Source organism: Nesoenas mayeri (genome assembly GCF_963082525.1).
Source record: "Nesoenas mayeri genome assembly, chromosome: 4".
Taxonomy (NCBI): domain Eukaryota; kingdom Metazoa; phylum Chordata; class Aves; order Columbiformes; family Columbidae; genus Nesoenas; species Nesoenas mayeri.
The window spans coordinates 52,695,593-52,714,137 of NC_137540.1; the positions used below are offsets into that span (position 1 = coordinate 52,695,593).

The following is an 18,545-nucleotide window of genomic DNA, read 5'->3' on the forward strand; positions in this document are numbered from 1 at the left end:
GCAAGTACTATGAGAACACTAACAACTCAAAATTCCTCAAAAAATATGTAAAAGTCTGGAATCCAAGGAGTTTCAGTTCCCTAAGATCATATTTTAGAAAGTAAATTTTAATCAGGATTGGGTGGCTCAAGAGATTGGGTAATAGTATTTAAAAAAGCAAGTGATTAATCTCTGATCAACCAAAGGGTAAGGACTAAAGAGCATTTAAGGTCTCAAACACCTCTGGGAACTAGCCAACTTAGTCTAATACAGTGGGTGCTGACTCTAGGCAGATTTTTGGATTTTGTATTTTCTCATGCACAGTCCTCATGCTTATGAGTAGCCTCTTCTAAATTTCACTAGAACTACTCCATTATCCTCCCCAAGATTCTGCATTTCAGTTCTGCCTAGGAAGAGCCATCAGCAGTTAGATCCCGGGTTTGCTGATAACACTATGCTGACAAATGACCTATTTCTCTGCTTCCTTTCTAACCACATCTATGTGTCCTTTCTTCATTACAAACTCGTGAAGGCAGACACTCACACCAGTAAGCTCGATACTTATTTTGCAGGAGAACAGATTTTGATCGTTGTTGACTGTATCATTCAAAGATCTAAGATGCTCAGAAGCAGAGACCAGGCATATCTGAAGATATAGCTCCTAAACTCCCTTTAATCATAATATTGGATTGACTTTTGCTCTTTTTGTTATTTTAGACAGGAGTAAAAGAACAAGCCACAACTAGTGTGATATTGCTGAAGATAAGTATCATCCATTTTAATATCATTCTGCTAATACCTTGGTTACTCAAATTTTTGTTTGACTGCAACACTTATCCAAGAGGATGTAATTATCTTGCTTCTTCCTTGTCTAAAATTCTGGTCCACTGACATTTTGGGTTCCACCCAGCCACTATTCAGCACTGTAAAAATAAAATACAGGCATGCACACTAAGAAAGAAGACTAAGGCAGCTGGGCTCTGCTTCTCAAAAAACCCAGAACAAAAAAAGCGAGTCTCCTATGACAATCTTCATGCCATTGTTTCTTTTTTACGTAAGGCAGTTACTAGACTTTAGCAACAAATTTCATGTGCTCTTTTGGTGCACATTTATTTATTTATTTACTTACCTCTCTTTGTCTCTTTCTAGGCTTTTATAAAAGCTCTGACAGTGCTCTCTGGGGACCATTCCGTTTACCAGTTTGCAACTAGTTTTGCCAATAATTGATGCAATTCCTCCATTTGTTCATAATTTGGTTTGTGAAATGTCAGACTATACCTTGTTTCCAATACATAGTATAAAGCCTGTAGTAGTAGGGTTTTTTTGAAATTTGCTTGTATTTTCTTTGAAAATAAACAGCACAGCAAAACAGCCTGTCTGATGTACATGGCATTCTCAGGATATTTCAAGTTATGCTTTTCAAACAGTTGTTATGGCTTAAGAAGCAACTACTGCCTGACCTCTTTAGGGGTAACAGGAGGAACTTAATGAAAGAAAACATCCGAGAATTGTACAAAAGGAAAGGGTTTTTTCTACTTCTGCATATGTCAAGTAAAACTGTATACATTATTTTTCTAGATCAGAAGTTGAGCGATTTTATTAGCTTGTGCTACTGACCCATGCAGACGGTTTTCTGGCACAATTTTCACAACTTGTTTACAGTATCACCTCAGTTATCCAGAACTTCTTGTTATCCCAACAAGGGTCAAATTCCTTACATGTATTAATTACACTGAAAATTGCCCTGGATTACTTCAAACCTCAAATAACTGAACCTATTCACCATCCTCCCTTTTAAATAACAGTGGACATAGTGTATAGTGGTGTTAATACTTTGTGGTTGATCCCTGTAACTTCAGAAATCAATACATAAACGTCATACTTCTTATCTAGCAGGCCTGTCAGCTCTGGGCAGAAAACCAGGACCAAGAGGGAGAGAGTGTTTATAGCATCATCCTACTCACTGCCATGGGCTGCAGGGCAGGAGGACATAGGAGGTGGGAAGGACAGGAAGGTGAAAACCAAAAACCACCGACCAGCATTCCTGATCCACGCACTGCTGGCCAAGGAAACAGAGTTGCTTCACAGTTCAGCCCTCCTTAGTTGACGAAACGACCTTGGATCCCCCCCATAGTCAGTCAAAGACTCACTGCTGCCTGCATGGTTAAGTACGTATCCCACTGATGAGCTTTTACAGTTGTGGCTACTGGGCTCTGTCTCCTTGTGCCCATCACCAGGCAATCAGGCCTGCAGTTCCTCTCTGAAGGTGATCACCAAGCAGCTTCACAGAAACTTCTACAACTGCGTGATTGGAGTTTGAATGCAGAGATGGGGATGCAAAGACCTATTGGCAGGTCATGCATTCAGCCAGTGCCAGGCATTAGCTTTAAGATCCCTAATGCCGTTGCTAGGCAGGAGTGGTAAAGTTAGGATTGGTTTTGGAAAAAACAGCAAGCCTCTTCCAACCAAACCAGAAATGGTATTCAAAGGACAACAGCAATGAGGCAGCTCTTGTTAAGAGAAGGTATTAGAAACATCCAGGAATGCCTGGAAACACCCAAGGGATTTGTTGGCAGTGCAGCCAAGCTACACAGCACCCAACCAACCCAACAGTTATAAAAGGCAAGAAGCAAGGATACCAGCAGCCCAAGCTACCAGTTTGTTGCCCCACAACAGGTGCAAGGGGTGAGATTCACATCTGGCACTCAGTCCAGTGTGCCTCCCAACACATGGGTACAGTTTTGCAACACTCCAAGTTGAGTAACATCTCTCTAGCTGTTGCAGTAAAAGGAGAGCAAATAACACCAATGTTACCACTAAAATGGAAAAGAAAGGGAAAGAGGGGAAAAAGCCTAATGTTTACCATTGGCCTTATGGGGAAACATAAGGTTGGTTCTAAATTGTGCATAAGAACCAGAACAATTCAAAGAGAAAAGCCGATGTGATGAAGCATACAGAATGGACTGAAAAAAGTGGAGTTGAACTCAGTACACACTTGGATGCATGCACGCATTTAGCAAGTTCAATACTCTCCCCTTACTGAAAAGCCTGAAAAGAAAACCCCTTTCACACATCATGCCGCAATAAATCAGCAGGACTATTGCCCTAAACAGAAACAGACATTTGCCACCTAAGTAACAGTGCTTCCCGCATGAAGATGAGGAGGCAGAAGCAAACAAAGACGTGGCATTAGCAAGGACTTTGACAGAAGGACACCACTTAAAATAGCTGAGGACTGCCTCTGTACTTTAGTATTAATTTTCTGGAGTGTTAGTTATATTGCTTGTCCAGAAATGAATCTGTAATTCTCCTACTAAGCTGTGGGACAGATTTCCACATAGTATCACCAGGCTATTCAGCTTTCAAAAAGTTAATAGTTAATGCCCTTGATGTCCCTCAGTCAGATGGTTCAGCCTACCACCGTATTTTTGCACAAGCAATTAACTAAGCTGCTTCCTCTGCAGCATTAATTTTAACAGGTTTACAATAGTATCATTAGACCTCTGGACATTTAAGAGGAAACACATTACAATTGGAAAGTACAGTGCCAAGCAGGAAGCGAGTGGCTTTAATCCAGGAGCACTGAGGAATGCAGAAGGAAAGGAGACTTCTGTGTCAGAGATTTCAGCCTCTGTGAACTCTTGACCACAGTACCAGACTGCAGAATTTTACTGGGCTCTTAAACCAAAGAAATCACTGCGTGCGGATCTCTAAGGCATCAGTTTTGCACTAGTTTGCCTTTTTGCTTGTTTGCTTTAAGTCAGGGAAACAACCGCAATGTGATCTTTGGGGAAAGACATGTTCCATCATCTGCATTCAGCACGTACAGCCCTGTGAGCGACACGCACATCATCCGACAGAAATCCACTCGCAGTGCCCGGAAAGGTTTTCAGCATAGTAACAGTACGAACAGTTGCTAGCAGACGTAAACTGCAACAGATTTCACCGAGTTGATTCACAGCCAGGAAGGGGATTAGGGACAGCGTTCTTCTGCCACCATCTTCAGCCTCAGGACCAGGGTCATGACAGGATGTTGCTAACTCACGCTTGCCCCCTTCTCACAAAAGGAAGAGGTAATAGGAAATCTGAGCCTTCCTGGCCCATTTTGAGATGGCAGATCTACTGGTCTGATCACAATGCGGAGACTTTTGTTCCCACTCACCTCCCAGGGACTGGTCAGGTTAAGAGCTCTTTGGAAGGTACCCTCCCCTTTCACATCTCCAGCGCCACTGTTATCCAGTTATCAACATTCTCCAGACTGCATCATATGGATTTTATAGGTAGCAGTACCTGCTTCTCAGATGCTGTGAGAACACAGGGTAGCAGCAAATACAGTAAATATTATTACTCTGGTCCACCCCACTGACACTCACGTTAGCTCTTATTGTCAAATAAATACTGGCATCTTGTTATTCTCTGCAGCAGAGGCTACACATCACTGAAAAAGACAGTTGAGGATCAGAGATGGTATTTATAGTGCAGACCTACAGACTCCAACCTGTGAGAGGCTTTCCAGAATTAGGAAGTGAGAGTACTATTAAGTATCATTTTAAATACAGGCAACCTTTAAATGGGGGATTTGCGGATGAGATTGCCCAGGTCCCTGTGTCCTTCAGTTTTGGCCAATAACTTCAGGATTGCATCTAAGTTTAAACTCCGGATTGCATCTAAGTTTAAACTCCCTAGCCGCAGCTTCGCAGCTACTTTAAACTGATTGAATGACATCTCCTTCCCCAACATGGTGAGTCTCTTCCTTCCCTCCTGCCCCCACATCTGCTCATGAGGTTACATGCTGTAAGATGAAGGAGAAGGGCATTTTTCAGATGGATCTGTGGGGGACTATGGTGGGTCCGTGGATTCCCTGATGGAGGGCATGGAAACAGACATTAGCCTGGAAGATATGAAGGCCTACCCGTGAGAAAGATGGGAGTAAAGGAGTATCCGGAGATGTTAAGGATGTACCTGTGAGAGAGAAGGGAGTACAAGAGTAACATTGATGATAGCAAAATTAGCCAATGAGATGCTACTGCTGTAACTTGTAACCAATAATGAAGAGACACATTAATTGGTAAAACTGTATAAAAATGCACTTGTGGCAATAAATGGCATCTACCTCTTTCATCCTGGAAGAACTTGGTCTATGTTATTTGTCCGTCTCAACCACGACAGGATCAGTGGCCAGCTCCAGCTGGTGGGGTAGTGCTGGCATGGTAGAAGGTATAGGAAAGTCATATTTAGAACAGCTGACGCAACCATAGCCTCAGGTCTAGTTTTTCTTGTTAAGAACAAAAGCAGAAAATACAGCTGATACTTCTTTCAGCCACAAGATGTGGATATTCGTAGCTCACCACACATGCTCATGTGCAGCACGCCAGCTCAGTGCTTCTTTTTATATCCTCTTTGGCAAACCAATAAATAAATTCTGCAAGAGAAATCACCCAAAGTTTGCAAGTTCCTAGATATTACTCTGACAGTGCCACATTCATCACAGGGCACAGTCAACACATTTGCAGACTTAGGGCATCCAACTCCTCCACTGACAGTTCCTGAAAATGGTACACATGTCCAGAGTACATGACATTTGCCTAACTATTAAGAGAAGTCATAAGCTTCAACAGCGGGATTTGTCCTGAAGAGTTTAAGTCATTCAGCTCAGGAGGCTCTTCGTTTCTAAGACAACACCTCGAGGAAGGCACTGGATTCTTCAGTTCATTTAGTGCCACCCTCAGCTACAGAGTGAATGGCATTTTGTTAAATTATCATTTTTTTTCTGATACTTACAGATTATTAAAGGGTTTGTTCTTCTAAAGCTTACCATTTCTGAAATACTCACTTGACCAGAGTCAGTAAACCAACATAATGCAAGTCATGGCTGAACTTGCAAAAGGGCACTTTAGGATCTGAAAACAAATCTAAAAATTAATCCACTGGGCAACCTGCATTTTCCACGGGTACCAAATAAGCTCCTCCTGGAAGCCAGCTGCCCTCTCCAACCCGAGGAAAGACTCTGTCATTTATAGTAAAGGTTAATGCCATGATAAGGGCAAGTTCATGTTTCAGCTGCCTAGCATTAGAGCTTCATCAGCAGCAATGTTTTTCTTTTTGCCGTTTTCAAATGTTATCCCTGGAATCCTTCACTTTATTAAAACTCCTGTGTCCAGAAATAGAAGTAAACAATCATTACACTAAGCCTTTATTTATTCAGTTTTATAAATAACATTTTTGTAAAGTCACTTGACAGCCCCCAAACAGGTAGACTCTTTGTTTTTAATCAAGCACCTTTTTTAGTAGAGCATGGTAGCTGGCTTTCCCTTCTCAATGCTGCACGATAAAACCATGTAAAACAAAACAAAAACAATCCTCTGCAGTGACCATACTCTCTTGGTTTTAACACAGAAAAGGTTCTCCTTACCTCTAAATGTGTATATTAACATTTAAATTATTCAATGTGAATAAAGATGATTATAAACCTATTGATTAGAGCTATGGTTGAAGACTCAAGTTGCAGGAGCAGTCTAAAAACAGACTGTGAATGACACAGGAATGCCTGTGATATTTTTGTAAGGGTTATTTATTATTTGTATTAACATACTGTCTAGGAGTCCTGGCCACAGAGCAGGACTCATGGGGTGAGGTGTTAGACAAAAACAGACTAGCAGATGAGCCTTGCCACAGAGAGCTTACACATATTATTAGCATTTGGCCAAATCAAGTCATGACATTCTCAGCAGCAGAGCTCAGCAGGCTCCGGGCATGGCTTTAGCTGACTGAAACTGCTGCACTTTTGAATCCTGACCAGTTTGGTTTGGGAATGGGCCTCAACAACATGACAAAGTTTGCATCTGTCCACGGCAGCTACAGTTCATAGCTCTTCTTCACGTGTGTCCAACAAACATTTACCCATCTTGGTTGGCACCACCCTGACCCAACAAGGAAACTGTTTAGGGTGTTCTGGATGCTAAATGAGAGACTTTGGCTTATAACGAGGGACAAATTCCTGGACACTGGCAGTAAGGGACAGTAGCCTTAGCATAACGAGTAGTGGTCCCTGCCAACAAACACCTTAGTTTATCGAGTGCGCTGTAAGCGCTGCAGCCAAGGAAGCATCCAAAAGAAGAAAGGCCTTGAAGATGAGCAGTGAGGTTGGCCTACAGAAGCCTGGTTGAGTGCTGGCTGGGACCAGAGGTACAGCAGCCACACAGAAGCCTGGGAGGGATTAGCAGCAGCCAATGCAGAAGAGAACGAGGTGTCACTCACTCCAAGTTTCACCTCCAGCCATTACAAACGCAATCCTTCAGCTGGTAGCTGAGGACAAAAGGGACTGTCATGGATGTTAAGGACAGCTCAGGAGCCAGAGTGGGTTTATTAACATGAAGACTACTAAGAGCTGGCTGGGTTCACTCCTCTGAGGGTATGCTTTATAGCTAAATGCAACAAATAAATAAGGTGGGGTCATTTACCTCCCTTTTGTTTTTTTCTTGACAGTTCAGGTCTTTTATTAATTTCCTATTATTTCAGCCTCTCTGACACCCATATATCAGGATAAAGTTCAAACCTGGAAGCCCAGACAACACAGGCTGAACCCAAATGAAGCAGCGGAATATGTCTCCGGCACATATGCCGGATGTCAGATCGATGATTAGTTTCCAGCATCGAAAGTATGAGGGTTTTGGAGCCAAACCCAACACCAGAGCAAGCACATTTTAACCAATAAAATACTAAATGAGATGCCAGCATTGTGTTATGCATTTGACTCTCTAGTTTTTCTCTAAATGGGAGGAGAGCACTGCTTTCTGGACAGCATTTGCATGGTTAATTGGAAGCAATAAAACCCTTCAATCCAGTCTAAAAAAGAAACAGCTGAATTTCAGTGTATGGTTTTAGGTTTTATTGGTTTGCATCTCATTTTTTCCTCATCAATGCTGCTTCCTCTGTGCTTCCTGCCAAATTTGAATGGATGGCTGTTTTCCTCCTCTGCCATGAATTAACTACAGCATCACTGTAGATTGTTCCACATAGACTCTGTTTACAAACAGCCTGGTTAAGAAACACCTGTTAGCTTACTTTTGTATTCTTCCTGAAACTTAGAAATGTTTGCAAGTACACCATATGGCTAAATTCACTGAGCAGGAATTTTATAACGTAGCTCTGTCCAGCTCAGATGACACCAAAACAAATGGGCAGAAAAATCTAAATGAAATGTGAATTTGAAGCAGAGTCTAGAAAGCTTGGGCAATTAAAGAAATCATAAAATAAATCAAATAACACAAGCATACAAGGCCACAATACAAACAACTTTTGTTTGTATTTTCAGGTTCATAACGGCATGAAGAATTTGCTGAACTTAGAAACACAAACTCCTGAAAGCTAACACAACACTGCAATTTCTCTGGGACATCATATGACATAAACACTAGAATTTCTGCAATAGTACAACGTAAGAGCAAATTATCACCACCAGCAGACAGGTAGCTATTCTTAATAAGGTTCATAGCAGGTTTCCAGAGAACACTTTGCCAAGAGAAACTTCCTAGGAAAATAATAACAGAAAAAAACTACCTTGTTTTCAAAGCAACAAGCAGCACGTTACAGTTCTATTCATCTTGGTGCATTAACCATGCAATCAGCTGACTTTTGCAGAGCTATATTTTCCATCACCAAATCATGTAAATGTCACAAAGTTGAGGACTGTACATAAGCTGAAAACTGGATGTCACAGTAAACAGATTTTTATTCAGTAGTGCCGAAACATGAGCCAAGATACAAGGTAAAGTTCAGCTTTCCAACTTTGTCTTGACTACTTCCTACTATTATATGTGAGATTCTTTCACACAGCCTCTGAAGTAAGTGTCTGAGCTCCTGTGGGGATTGTTCAAGGAACTGAAGTAATGCTACAAACTCTCTTAAACCCTGTCAAACAAAAGATAAGGCAGAAACCTTTTATTTTCACACAGAGTGACATTATTCGGTGACAGGAAGCAAAAACTAGAAATTTTTGTAAGGGAAAAAGATAGTCAACATACAGAGGTTAGCATTACAGAACAAAGCTTATCTATGACGATGTTGGAATTTCTTTATTTCTATAGAACCAAATACATAATAAAGCACAGTTGTACAAAATTGCAATTAGTAGAAACTGTAAAAACTATTTGTGCCTACTATGAGCGTCATACAAAATGAAAGCAACCAACAGCAACTCACTGAAAAAATTGCTAGTTTTGTAAAAATTGTTTATACATTAATGATAATAATTGTATCCTAACACACTATCTTTGTAAGACTTCCACAGCTTCACGTGGTCTTCTAATTAATAACTCAACCAAAATACTTTTCCAGCCTTGCACAATTAAATACATGGAATGATGCTTCTGGAAAGCTGACAGTCTTAAAGATGCTCAGTATCAATTATTCACACGAGAAAATTCCTTCCGACAACACAGCTCTTTGAACAAAGCCTGTTATTCCTACCTAGGTTTAATATGTTATTTGGATGTTTTGTGAACTTGCTTTTTGGAGGGAGCATTAACTTTCTGGATTAATGAACGCTGAACAGGAATGAGAAAGCATTTCATCAAATTTAATAGTTACTGTATGTCTGAATACCAAACTGTTGGTCCCACATTTTATTTCATTAAAGCAATGTATCATTTGCTCTGTGATAACAGAAGCAGTCGGCACTTCTGAAGATCAAAGCAAACTGCAAACAAGCCTGTCAAGCTGAACATATGTAATTCTATATGTAATGCTGCACACAATCCACATTCCGACTTAGATTTGCAAGTAGACTAAGGTCATCTTTGTGTATTTATATGGCCTGTGCTTAGTATGGTAGTGTGCAGATCCTTGAGTCCTTACTTTAGCACTATAACACTATAAACAATAAATATTGCTTACAAGTGTTGTTCTGGTATACAAAAGGTCTGCAAATAAGCCATTCCCTCATAAACCACATGAGGAAGTGACTGGTAAGAATTTCAGAGTAGCTACAGATTCATCTAGCTTTAAACACCAGGAAAAGTTTGAAGAATTCAATCTGTCAGCACTAGATCAGTTATACATAATACTTCACAGCAGTGTTATGAGAAATCACTCAAACATGAAATATAGGCAAAATTTTTACACCTCATAATACTCCCAGGTGAACATCTCAGCATGTCTCTGATACAGGCTTCAAGTTTACTGTTACTTTCTTTCAATAAAGCATACTTATTCATTTGTCCTTACAATAACAAAGGAGAAAAAGAGAGTATCATCTGGAGAATTAGACTCAAGTAGACATTTTGTAGAGCTACATAATATATGACTGTTTGTGTCTCTGGAGGTTGAAGATGAAACAAAAGGCACTTTGAGTATTTCACAATTACTCACATGTTTTAGCTCCAGCTCTAAAAAATAAAACTTATTTATTGTATCTGCTAATGAACTAAATTCTTATTCTATCAGCTATTGGAGAGAAAACAACTAATTCTGTTAAAATGACTAAGTTACACTTTTCAGGCAGAAGTATCTAAGAGTTCAAGAGCATCTATCTCACAGAAGGCAGAAAAGGTACTGAAGCTTTTGCAGTATTTCTACATGTACTGAGGAAATCACACTTGCAGGGGTGAAATGGCTGGAAAGAAGTAACTGTATACTATGTCAAGCCAACCAAAGCTAAGATAATAAAGAAAAATTGGCAATAAATAAAAGAATGTCCCTCATATGCAGTCAACTCACTGGGAGGTATAACTGTTTCTGGACTATAGTGTCAATATTTATTTTTATTTCAGACACATGGACATGATACAGGTAAAAGAAAAAAGTTACACCTTGCACTCAAACATACTCCTGATGTCTGTACTTTAAAAGAATTTACATAAATATGTGTAACAGACTAGAGCACTTGATCATTTAAATTCACATGCAATACTTAAAACAGCCACTTATCCCTGTAAGTGAAAATGGCAACAACAGTCAGCAGGTGTGGAACTAGAAACCTTTGAAAGCAAGGGGACCTTTGGATGGCTTTCTTTGGAGCAATTTATTCACAGAACAGTTGATAAAAACAACCATTGGTAATGTTCAAGAAGGCAGAAGCACCAGTGAACTTTTTTAATAGCCTATATATTTATTAGGAAAAAATATTTAGAAAAGTAATTACTAAATGTAAGTAGAGCACACAGGTACAAAGGTGAAAAAAAGTCACTTTCCAACACTAAGAGGATCTGCTGTATCATTAGTAGCCTGAAAAACACTTTTTTTGTGTGTGTTTTTTTTTTAATGCCTTGAAGATATACATCTTACAAGAGAGATTTATCTCAAGGAATGAGAAAAATACAAACACATAATGATGACTCCTATGTCCCTTCTACGATAACCACCTTACCTTTGGGATTTTACATATGAATAGGAAAAAACCCCAATGTAATTCAATATCATCCTCTTAAAACAGTCATAACAAAAACTGAGTCTTTCCTGAAAGGGAGCCAAGGAAAAGAAAACTGCAATAGCATTATCTTTCGCAGCTGTTTATACCAAATATTCCTTTCAAATAAGACTGCACAGGAATAAAACTAGATGGGTTTTAGAGGCAAAAGAAAGGCACACAAGGAAACTTCAGAGAAAGCATGGTGGAGATCACAAATTAAATCCTAAAACTAGGTAGTATTCATGCAGAAATATGCCTGTCAATCTACAGGTTGAAGGATCCAGAATCAAAGGCTATGTAATTATATGATAGAACCAATTTTAAAATGAATGTAACATGGTTTCTAATACACTGAAACTTTTTAATGTGGTTTAGAAAGTTAACCTCGTCTACCAACAAGTTCTGAAACTTGCACAACTAAACTACAAGGTGAATAGTGACAGAACAGAAAGGAACCATGTATGTAAGTATATCACTAGACTAGATCAAGGATGGCCAACTTCCACATGTTCAGGGGCCCTTTCATTCCTAGCCACATCTCAAGGTAGAATCAATACAGCCATATTTCTATGTGGCTAACCCTGTTAGATCCAACACCCTACCTCCTTCCCCAGCAGCAAGCACAGGTCTGAGCCACCTTCTGAGGTGACCTCCAGAGCACCCCACGGGCTGTCAGCACCTCTGCTCTGGTCTTCCCCACTTATAACAGATTATGGCCAACTTTTACCCTGCCCTTAAAGTCAACATCAAACAGTTCCCTGGGTAGTCTCGCAATGAATATTAGCTGCAGAGTGGTATTTGGGGTAAAGAGAAAATGAGACATAATACACGAGTACATTTTTCTTTCTTTCCAAAAGAAAACTGTGGTGACAGCTTCTAATGCATGCATTCCAATCCTTCTAAAGCTAGCACCACAACTGGTAGATGACATACAGCCAAGAAGATATTCTTCCCCTATAAATATACTCTGCTTCTTGAATACTGCCCACTTCCGAAAAAAAGACTGGAAGGTCTTAAGATGACTACACCAAGAGTTCAGATTGCAGAGGGACTGTCTGAATTTAGTAGGTTAGAAGAGTTCAGGTTACAAAAATCATTGCTATCTAAAACACAGAGTCATAAAATCAAGGTGCAAAAAGGCAGGACTGAAAGATTTTTTTCTCTGTTTGACATACTCACCAAACCTGCAATGGGTGTCGGTAGTCTATTGATCTTTTTTACCAATCCTGGCTTTATTGCATTCAGCAACCTGTTATGAGAAAGGAATATTTATGAGTGTCGAGTCACACAATCCAAAATTATTAAACACTTGTCCCCAGCATATAAGGATTTCAGTATGGCTGAAAAGGAAGACGTTTCCCTTTCTCCCCTCCTGAAAACATGTGTACCCAAAGGTCCATCATTTAAATGAAAAAAACTGGGGCGAAAAATATCCACTTCACAGTACCACAACAATATTTCCCTGATACCCTAAAAGTATCTAGAACACATCAGTCTTCACAGGCTGTGGGTGAATTTTGTCACATCAGTATGCTTCCATTGCCTAGAAGCAGGTCATGCCTAAAAGGGTCTGAGGGCCGAAACCCAGAGGTCACCTGTGTATCACCATAGCTTGGGAAGAACAGTCCAGCAGTTTCTGCACTGCAGGGAAGTGAGAAAGGACATGTACTTTATAGGTGGCCTGTATATTTTTCTGCATCTGTACTTGAAATTAAATACCATCCTCGTCTATATTGTGGAGAACAGAGGTCCCCATAAAATGTAAATGTGAAAAAAATAAAAAGGGAGTCCAAAGAAACCCACCTCAGCTTGACAACATCTCTAGGCCAGTGATACCACAGTTGAATACTGTTTGGTGTCCAAAGATTAGTAAGCCCTCCTAACAATGTTCCCCATGCTATGAGAAGTACTGACATGGCTCATTGTTAGAATATTCAAAAAAAACTATGAAGCTTCTAAAAGTGTGGAATTTTAATTATAAAATCCTGTTGCAACAAACCCTGTTTCTTTACCACCCTTTGCCCAAGAGAAAACCCCTATGCCTTTTATCCCAAGGAGTAAAATTCAACCAGTTGCATCCACTGGGAAACAAATCATCAGTTCAAGACACGCACTTCAAATTCAAAATCTTTGAAGAGAAACAAAGATATCTATGATGACGTAAACCTCTCTAAAAATCAGAACACCCACCATGGAAGAGTGGAATCTCACTTTGTGCTGACACTGTCTCCATTCAAGAACTGACTCTTAGCAGACTACTGTGGTGGTAAAAATATCAATATTTAAGATTCTAGAGGTTTGGCTAAGAAGCTTATTCTAACTAAAAGAACATTCCTTTCAAGTGAAAACTAAGAGTCTGTGATTGTTTCCAACTCTTCACTTATGAGCTAAGATAATACTGGGTGTGACATTCCTATAGTCTCCTCCAAGAGCCATCTCTCCACACTGCCATGTTATTTAAGTTGATTCCTTCTTAGGACTGTGATATCAAGCTCATTAAGGAGTCCCTCCCTCCCAGAGGTCGATACCTGGCTTCGTTAACATCGAAATGATTGTTTTTCCTCACCTCTTTCTTTTTTTCCCTGAGACAGTATATAGGTTGGGTCTCTGCAATCACCTTGAGAGAACAAGAGAGCATAGGGGGAGATGCTATTCTAAATGTTCTCTACGATCATAGTTAATAAAGCATCTGTCCAACCTTTCCTAAGTTATACTTGTGTTATTACACACTTGGAGTCTCCAAATCTCCACCACCACCATAATCAGGAGTGGTAACAATCCCAATGTGAATGATATTTTTGGGAGTTGGGGGTATTTTCTTGATCTTCTTGCAGTTAAAAACTCTGTAATCTAAGCTCATACAGATTGCTGAGACTAAGACTAACTATTATGTCCTAAAAACAAACGATGAAATAATATATTTTTATATACAAACAAGTCGCTTCCCCTCCCCCAAGAAGCACAGAATGGCAAGAGCCACACATCTTACTTCCTACAATCATAATTTTATTTCATGGATGACAAATAACCACTACTTCTTTTTCCTTAAAAGGCCTTTCAGACTTGCATAGAAGTAGCCCTACGAACTATTATTTTCCATTTAGCTGCTGCAACAGACAACTTAAGATTATTTTTCTTTTTGACAGAATACTTCTTTCCAAATACTCTAGCTCTGTTGTGATTTCCATCTTCAATCTCCCTGTTCTATCTCAGGAAAAAAAATGATATATTAGCTAAAGCATCCCATTTTCTTTATTACTCAAACATGAATACATTAGGCACCATAACTAATTTTGCAGGTACAGATCAAAAGCCGTAGGCAGTAACAGAAAGTAAAATAAAGAGGTCTTAATGGAAACCTCAAATGCCAAAGCCTGCTCTAAATAAATCTTCAAAATGGCTTGTACAGGCTTCCCTGTGAAATATGGGAGAAGGATAAAATGAGAGGAAGGAAAGGAGCAGGGAATAAACAACATCTTTAGATCACCGTTTGGAGTCTGAAGAGGGAGGAAATTGAATGGGGCAAGATGGAAAAGCCTGAGGGAGAAAGGTGTCTATTATTAAAATGTTTACCTCCTGTTGGAAACATCCCTAAACAGTCTGGCACCAAAACACCCAGGACTTGCTCACTGCAGAACGTGCCAAAGGGAGATTTCTTCCAGAGCATACTGGCTGCTTCTAAATTATTGCCTCAGCTAAAACAACACTCCAAATGCCCAAATATCGACTGGCTTAAGCTTGCTCGGCCACCAACCTGGCTGAAAAACCACACTATTTATGTAGAGTGTCTCAGTGGTCACCTTCACTCACATAAGTTACCATCTGTTCCTGCTTCTCAAAAAAAAACCCACTGAATACACCTCTTCCTACACAGGTTAATATGCACAAACTAGATTTTCTGTGCTGATTTAGACTCATATAGAGAATCTGTCTTGATAAGTAAAGTTTTATGAGCACTTTCTGTTGAAATACAGGGCAAACAAAAACCTGAACCATTTTGCACTGGAGACCCAGTGCAAGGCCCTTGGCCATGGCCCAGGGAGAAGCGTGTGCAGGAGAGAAAAGCCCTCCTAACCCATGCCTGCCTCTGGCAGCCCCATGCTTTTGTACCCTGCTAACTGTAATGATCACTCACTGCCCTGAGTATCTCCCAGCTCCTACTGACCCTGTCTCATACTGACTCTTTTGTCCCAGGAAGCTGTCCTCTGTGCAGTAAAAATCATCAGGGCTCATCTTTGCAAGGGCATCGAGGGCAGCCACACTGCTCCCCCCTAATGTAAGTGTCAGAGCCCAGTCTTACCCCAAACTACCACCGGTTGAAGGGCCAGGTTTTCCCAAGTACAGATTTAGTTCAGGTTTTTGTACAGCTGTGTTCTTCAGACATAGAAAATCCTCAAGTGAATGTGCATCTTCTAAAGAGTAAACCAAAACTTTTATATCACTGTGTACCACACTCTGCTATGCCAAGGTTGGTAAGGTAACACATATATGCTCAGGGAGTGGAACTGTCAAAGCTGGAATAGAAGTGTTTTTCTTGTTTGTTTGTTGTTGTTGTTGCTGTTGTTTTGTTTGCTTGCAATTTTGATGTTGTTGTTGTTACTTTATTTTTAAGGTATTGGTACTATTTTTCATACTTCTGCATCTAGGAAAACAGACAAGGGCAAGTTCAACTAAGCAGTTCTAAGAGATAACAAAACAGGATGATTTAAAATCTTCCATTATTTTCTCCTTTTTCCTTCCCCTCCAGTAAGATACTGCTAATTTGAGGTCTGACACCACTTGATGAGGGAATAACAGTTGAAACAAAGCATAAAACTGGGACCTGCAGTACTGTTTCCAAAAGGAAAATGTAGGTACATTCCCCAAGCTTGACCTTTTTGATAGCTGGGGTTTGGTCACCAGCAGACATTTTGAAGAAAACTGGCAAAACAAGTTTAGGGGAAGACTTTAAAAATGTTTCGCTTTCAGCCAACATGTTTGTAACAGAAAATGCTTTGGAATATTAACAGCTACTTATGCAAGAAGTTAAACGACATGGGGAGGAAGGAAAAGAACAAACAGAAATATAAAGGCTATAATACTTCACTGGTGCCTGATAAAACCTGTGTTCCTCTGACATTGATCAAAAGGGACATATGGCAATGAAATCTCAAGGAAGTTTTTAACAGTAAAAGAAGCAAAGACATGATAAGAAGAAATATAGATTAAATAGTTTTTAAAATAAATGAAATAAAATATTACGAAGGCAGGAAAACCCCAACAATCTCACCAAACACCCAAGAGACAATAAGCCAAACCAGGATAAACCCAAACCCGTTCAGGCTCCGTCCACAAAACATATATGCACACACCCCACTCATTCTCAAGACACTTCAGGCTCTCAGCTGTGATTTCTGCCTGTCACCCCAGCACTTTATGCACCTGTCCTGAGTCAGGACAATCCTCTGTTCTTTACTTCTCAAAGTCCTCCTGCCATTTTCAGTCCAACATCCACACACCCATCCTCCCTTTCCCCTGCGCCAGGTGCTGGCTTGGACTCTTCACCAGCAAGCTGTTCAATGAAACACAGTAAGACACTGTGTAGAAGCTAAAACCTGACAGTTGCCTTACCTTATGGAAACAACAGGGCACGACTAAAGTGGAAAGCTGCTCCAACCGCACTCTTATAGGGAGAAGCTGGGACATTTCCTTCCCCTGATAAAAGCCAGCTCTGATGGGTATGGCAAGAATCAATTGCTCTATTCGGTGCTGTCCCCAAGGCTTGGCATTCCAGGAGATAAGGTATCTCCACAGCAGGACAGACACACTGAAATCAGTGCTAGCCACTGTGTGACTAACCTATGAGACCTTCTCGGGGTTGTTTATCACCGGTTAAGAATTTGAATAAACTTCTGCCAGGAAGAGAAGTCGTTTCAGGCAACAGCTGATAAAAGGTCTAATGAAAAGCACCAAGACAACTGCCCATGAAATTCTTGCAAGAAAGCGTCAGTTAAGAAAATATTCAGAGGATGTCTGCCAAAATCCAGCCTCCAAGAAGAGCTTGTTTTTAAGAGGAAATGGAAGAGAAGCACTTTCAGAGAATAATCTTCAGAAATGGAAAAAAAAAAAAAGGTTGAAGTTATATGTATTCACAGATCAACCCAGGCTGAAGGGACAGGTATCCAACAGAGTTCTTCACTAAAATAACAGATCATGTTCCTAAAAAGAAAAACTGACTAATGATCTGATCTTAAAGTAAAAGGGCATTTCATATTTGAGAGTTCAGGAAATTCTATTCACAGTAAGTCGTCACAGATACATTTCTCTTCTTAAATTAAGTTTTACATATTTACATTCTAACAAGCAGTCTTTCAGCACCTGATAATTATTAGCCCAGACAGCTTCAGTATCCACGTTTTAAACTCATACTCTAGTGGCAGCTCCAAAATGCCCCCAAAATGGTTGAAAAGAAGACAAAAATCCACCACTAATCTTAAAGATGAACAAATCACATTGAAACAGCAGACAATGAAAAGTCAAAATATTTTGTTGCAAAGGAAGTGGTAAAGAAGTTTCAAAATATACAGATGTTCTTGAGGTCACAAAAATATTTTTGGGAAAACATTCTTGAGTGATTGCTAATGATGGCCCTGACATTATTTATTTAGGATCAGATGAACAAGGTGCTTTTTTAACAAGCAAGACAGAGGTGACTTTGTCCTATAAAGGGCTCATAGTCCAGTCTGATAAGTAAAAGGTGAATAAAAAAATATGCAAATGCATGGGATTGAGAAAATAAGTATGCCCAACTCAAGATAGCATGGGGCTTGCTCTGCCAAAGACTACAAATACGAGCAAGACAGAGGCTTTGCAAAACAGCTCAATAAAGGCAACAGAGACGATTGTGTAATGCCTTCACAAGCTATTTACACAGAACCTACCACCACAATGCATGACATGAAGACTGTCCCATGCACCTATAGATTTACAATTTGCACATAGTTTTACACTGAGTAGCAATGGACATGGATAATTGCCCAAAGTACATATCCAATATGATTTCTTAAACATATACTCTTGGAAAGCTGAAACCTCTCACAGGATTACCTTGCTTTGCACTCCAGCAACACTCTGTTTGAATGGGTCAGTGTTCCACGGGCTCTTGCCCTGTCAATTACCA

General features: G+C 40.0%; 1 protein-coding gene across 1 annotated transcript in view; it reads right to left on the bottom strand.

Annotated features, from left to right (window-relative positions):
• The window catches only part of LIMCH1 (LIM and calponin homology domains 1), a gene marked incomplete at both ends in the record, with an annotated part of 178,596 nt that overhangs the window by 88,033 nt on the left and 72,018 nt on the right, over positions 1-18,545 (bottom strand). The window contains one exon of the mRNA XM_080343784.1: positions 12,566-12,635. Coding sequence (XP_080199910.1) covers positions 12,566-12,635 — 70 coding nt within the window. The remainder of the gene's footprint in view (positions 1-12,565; positions 12,636-18,545) is intronic.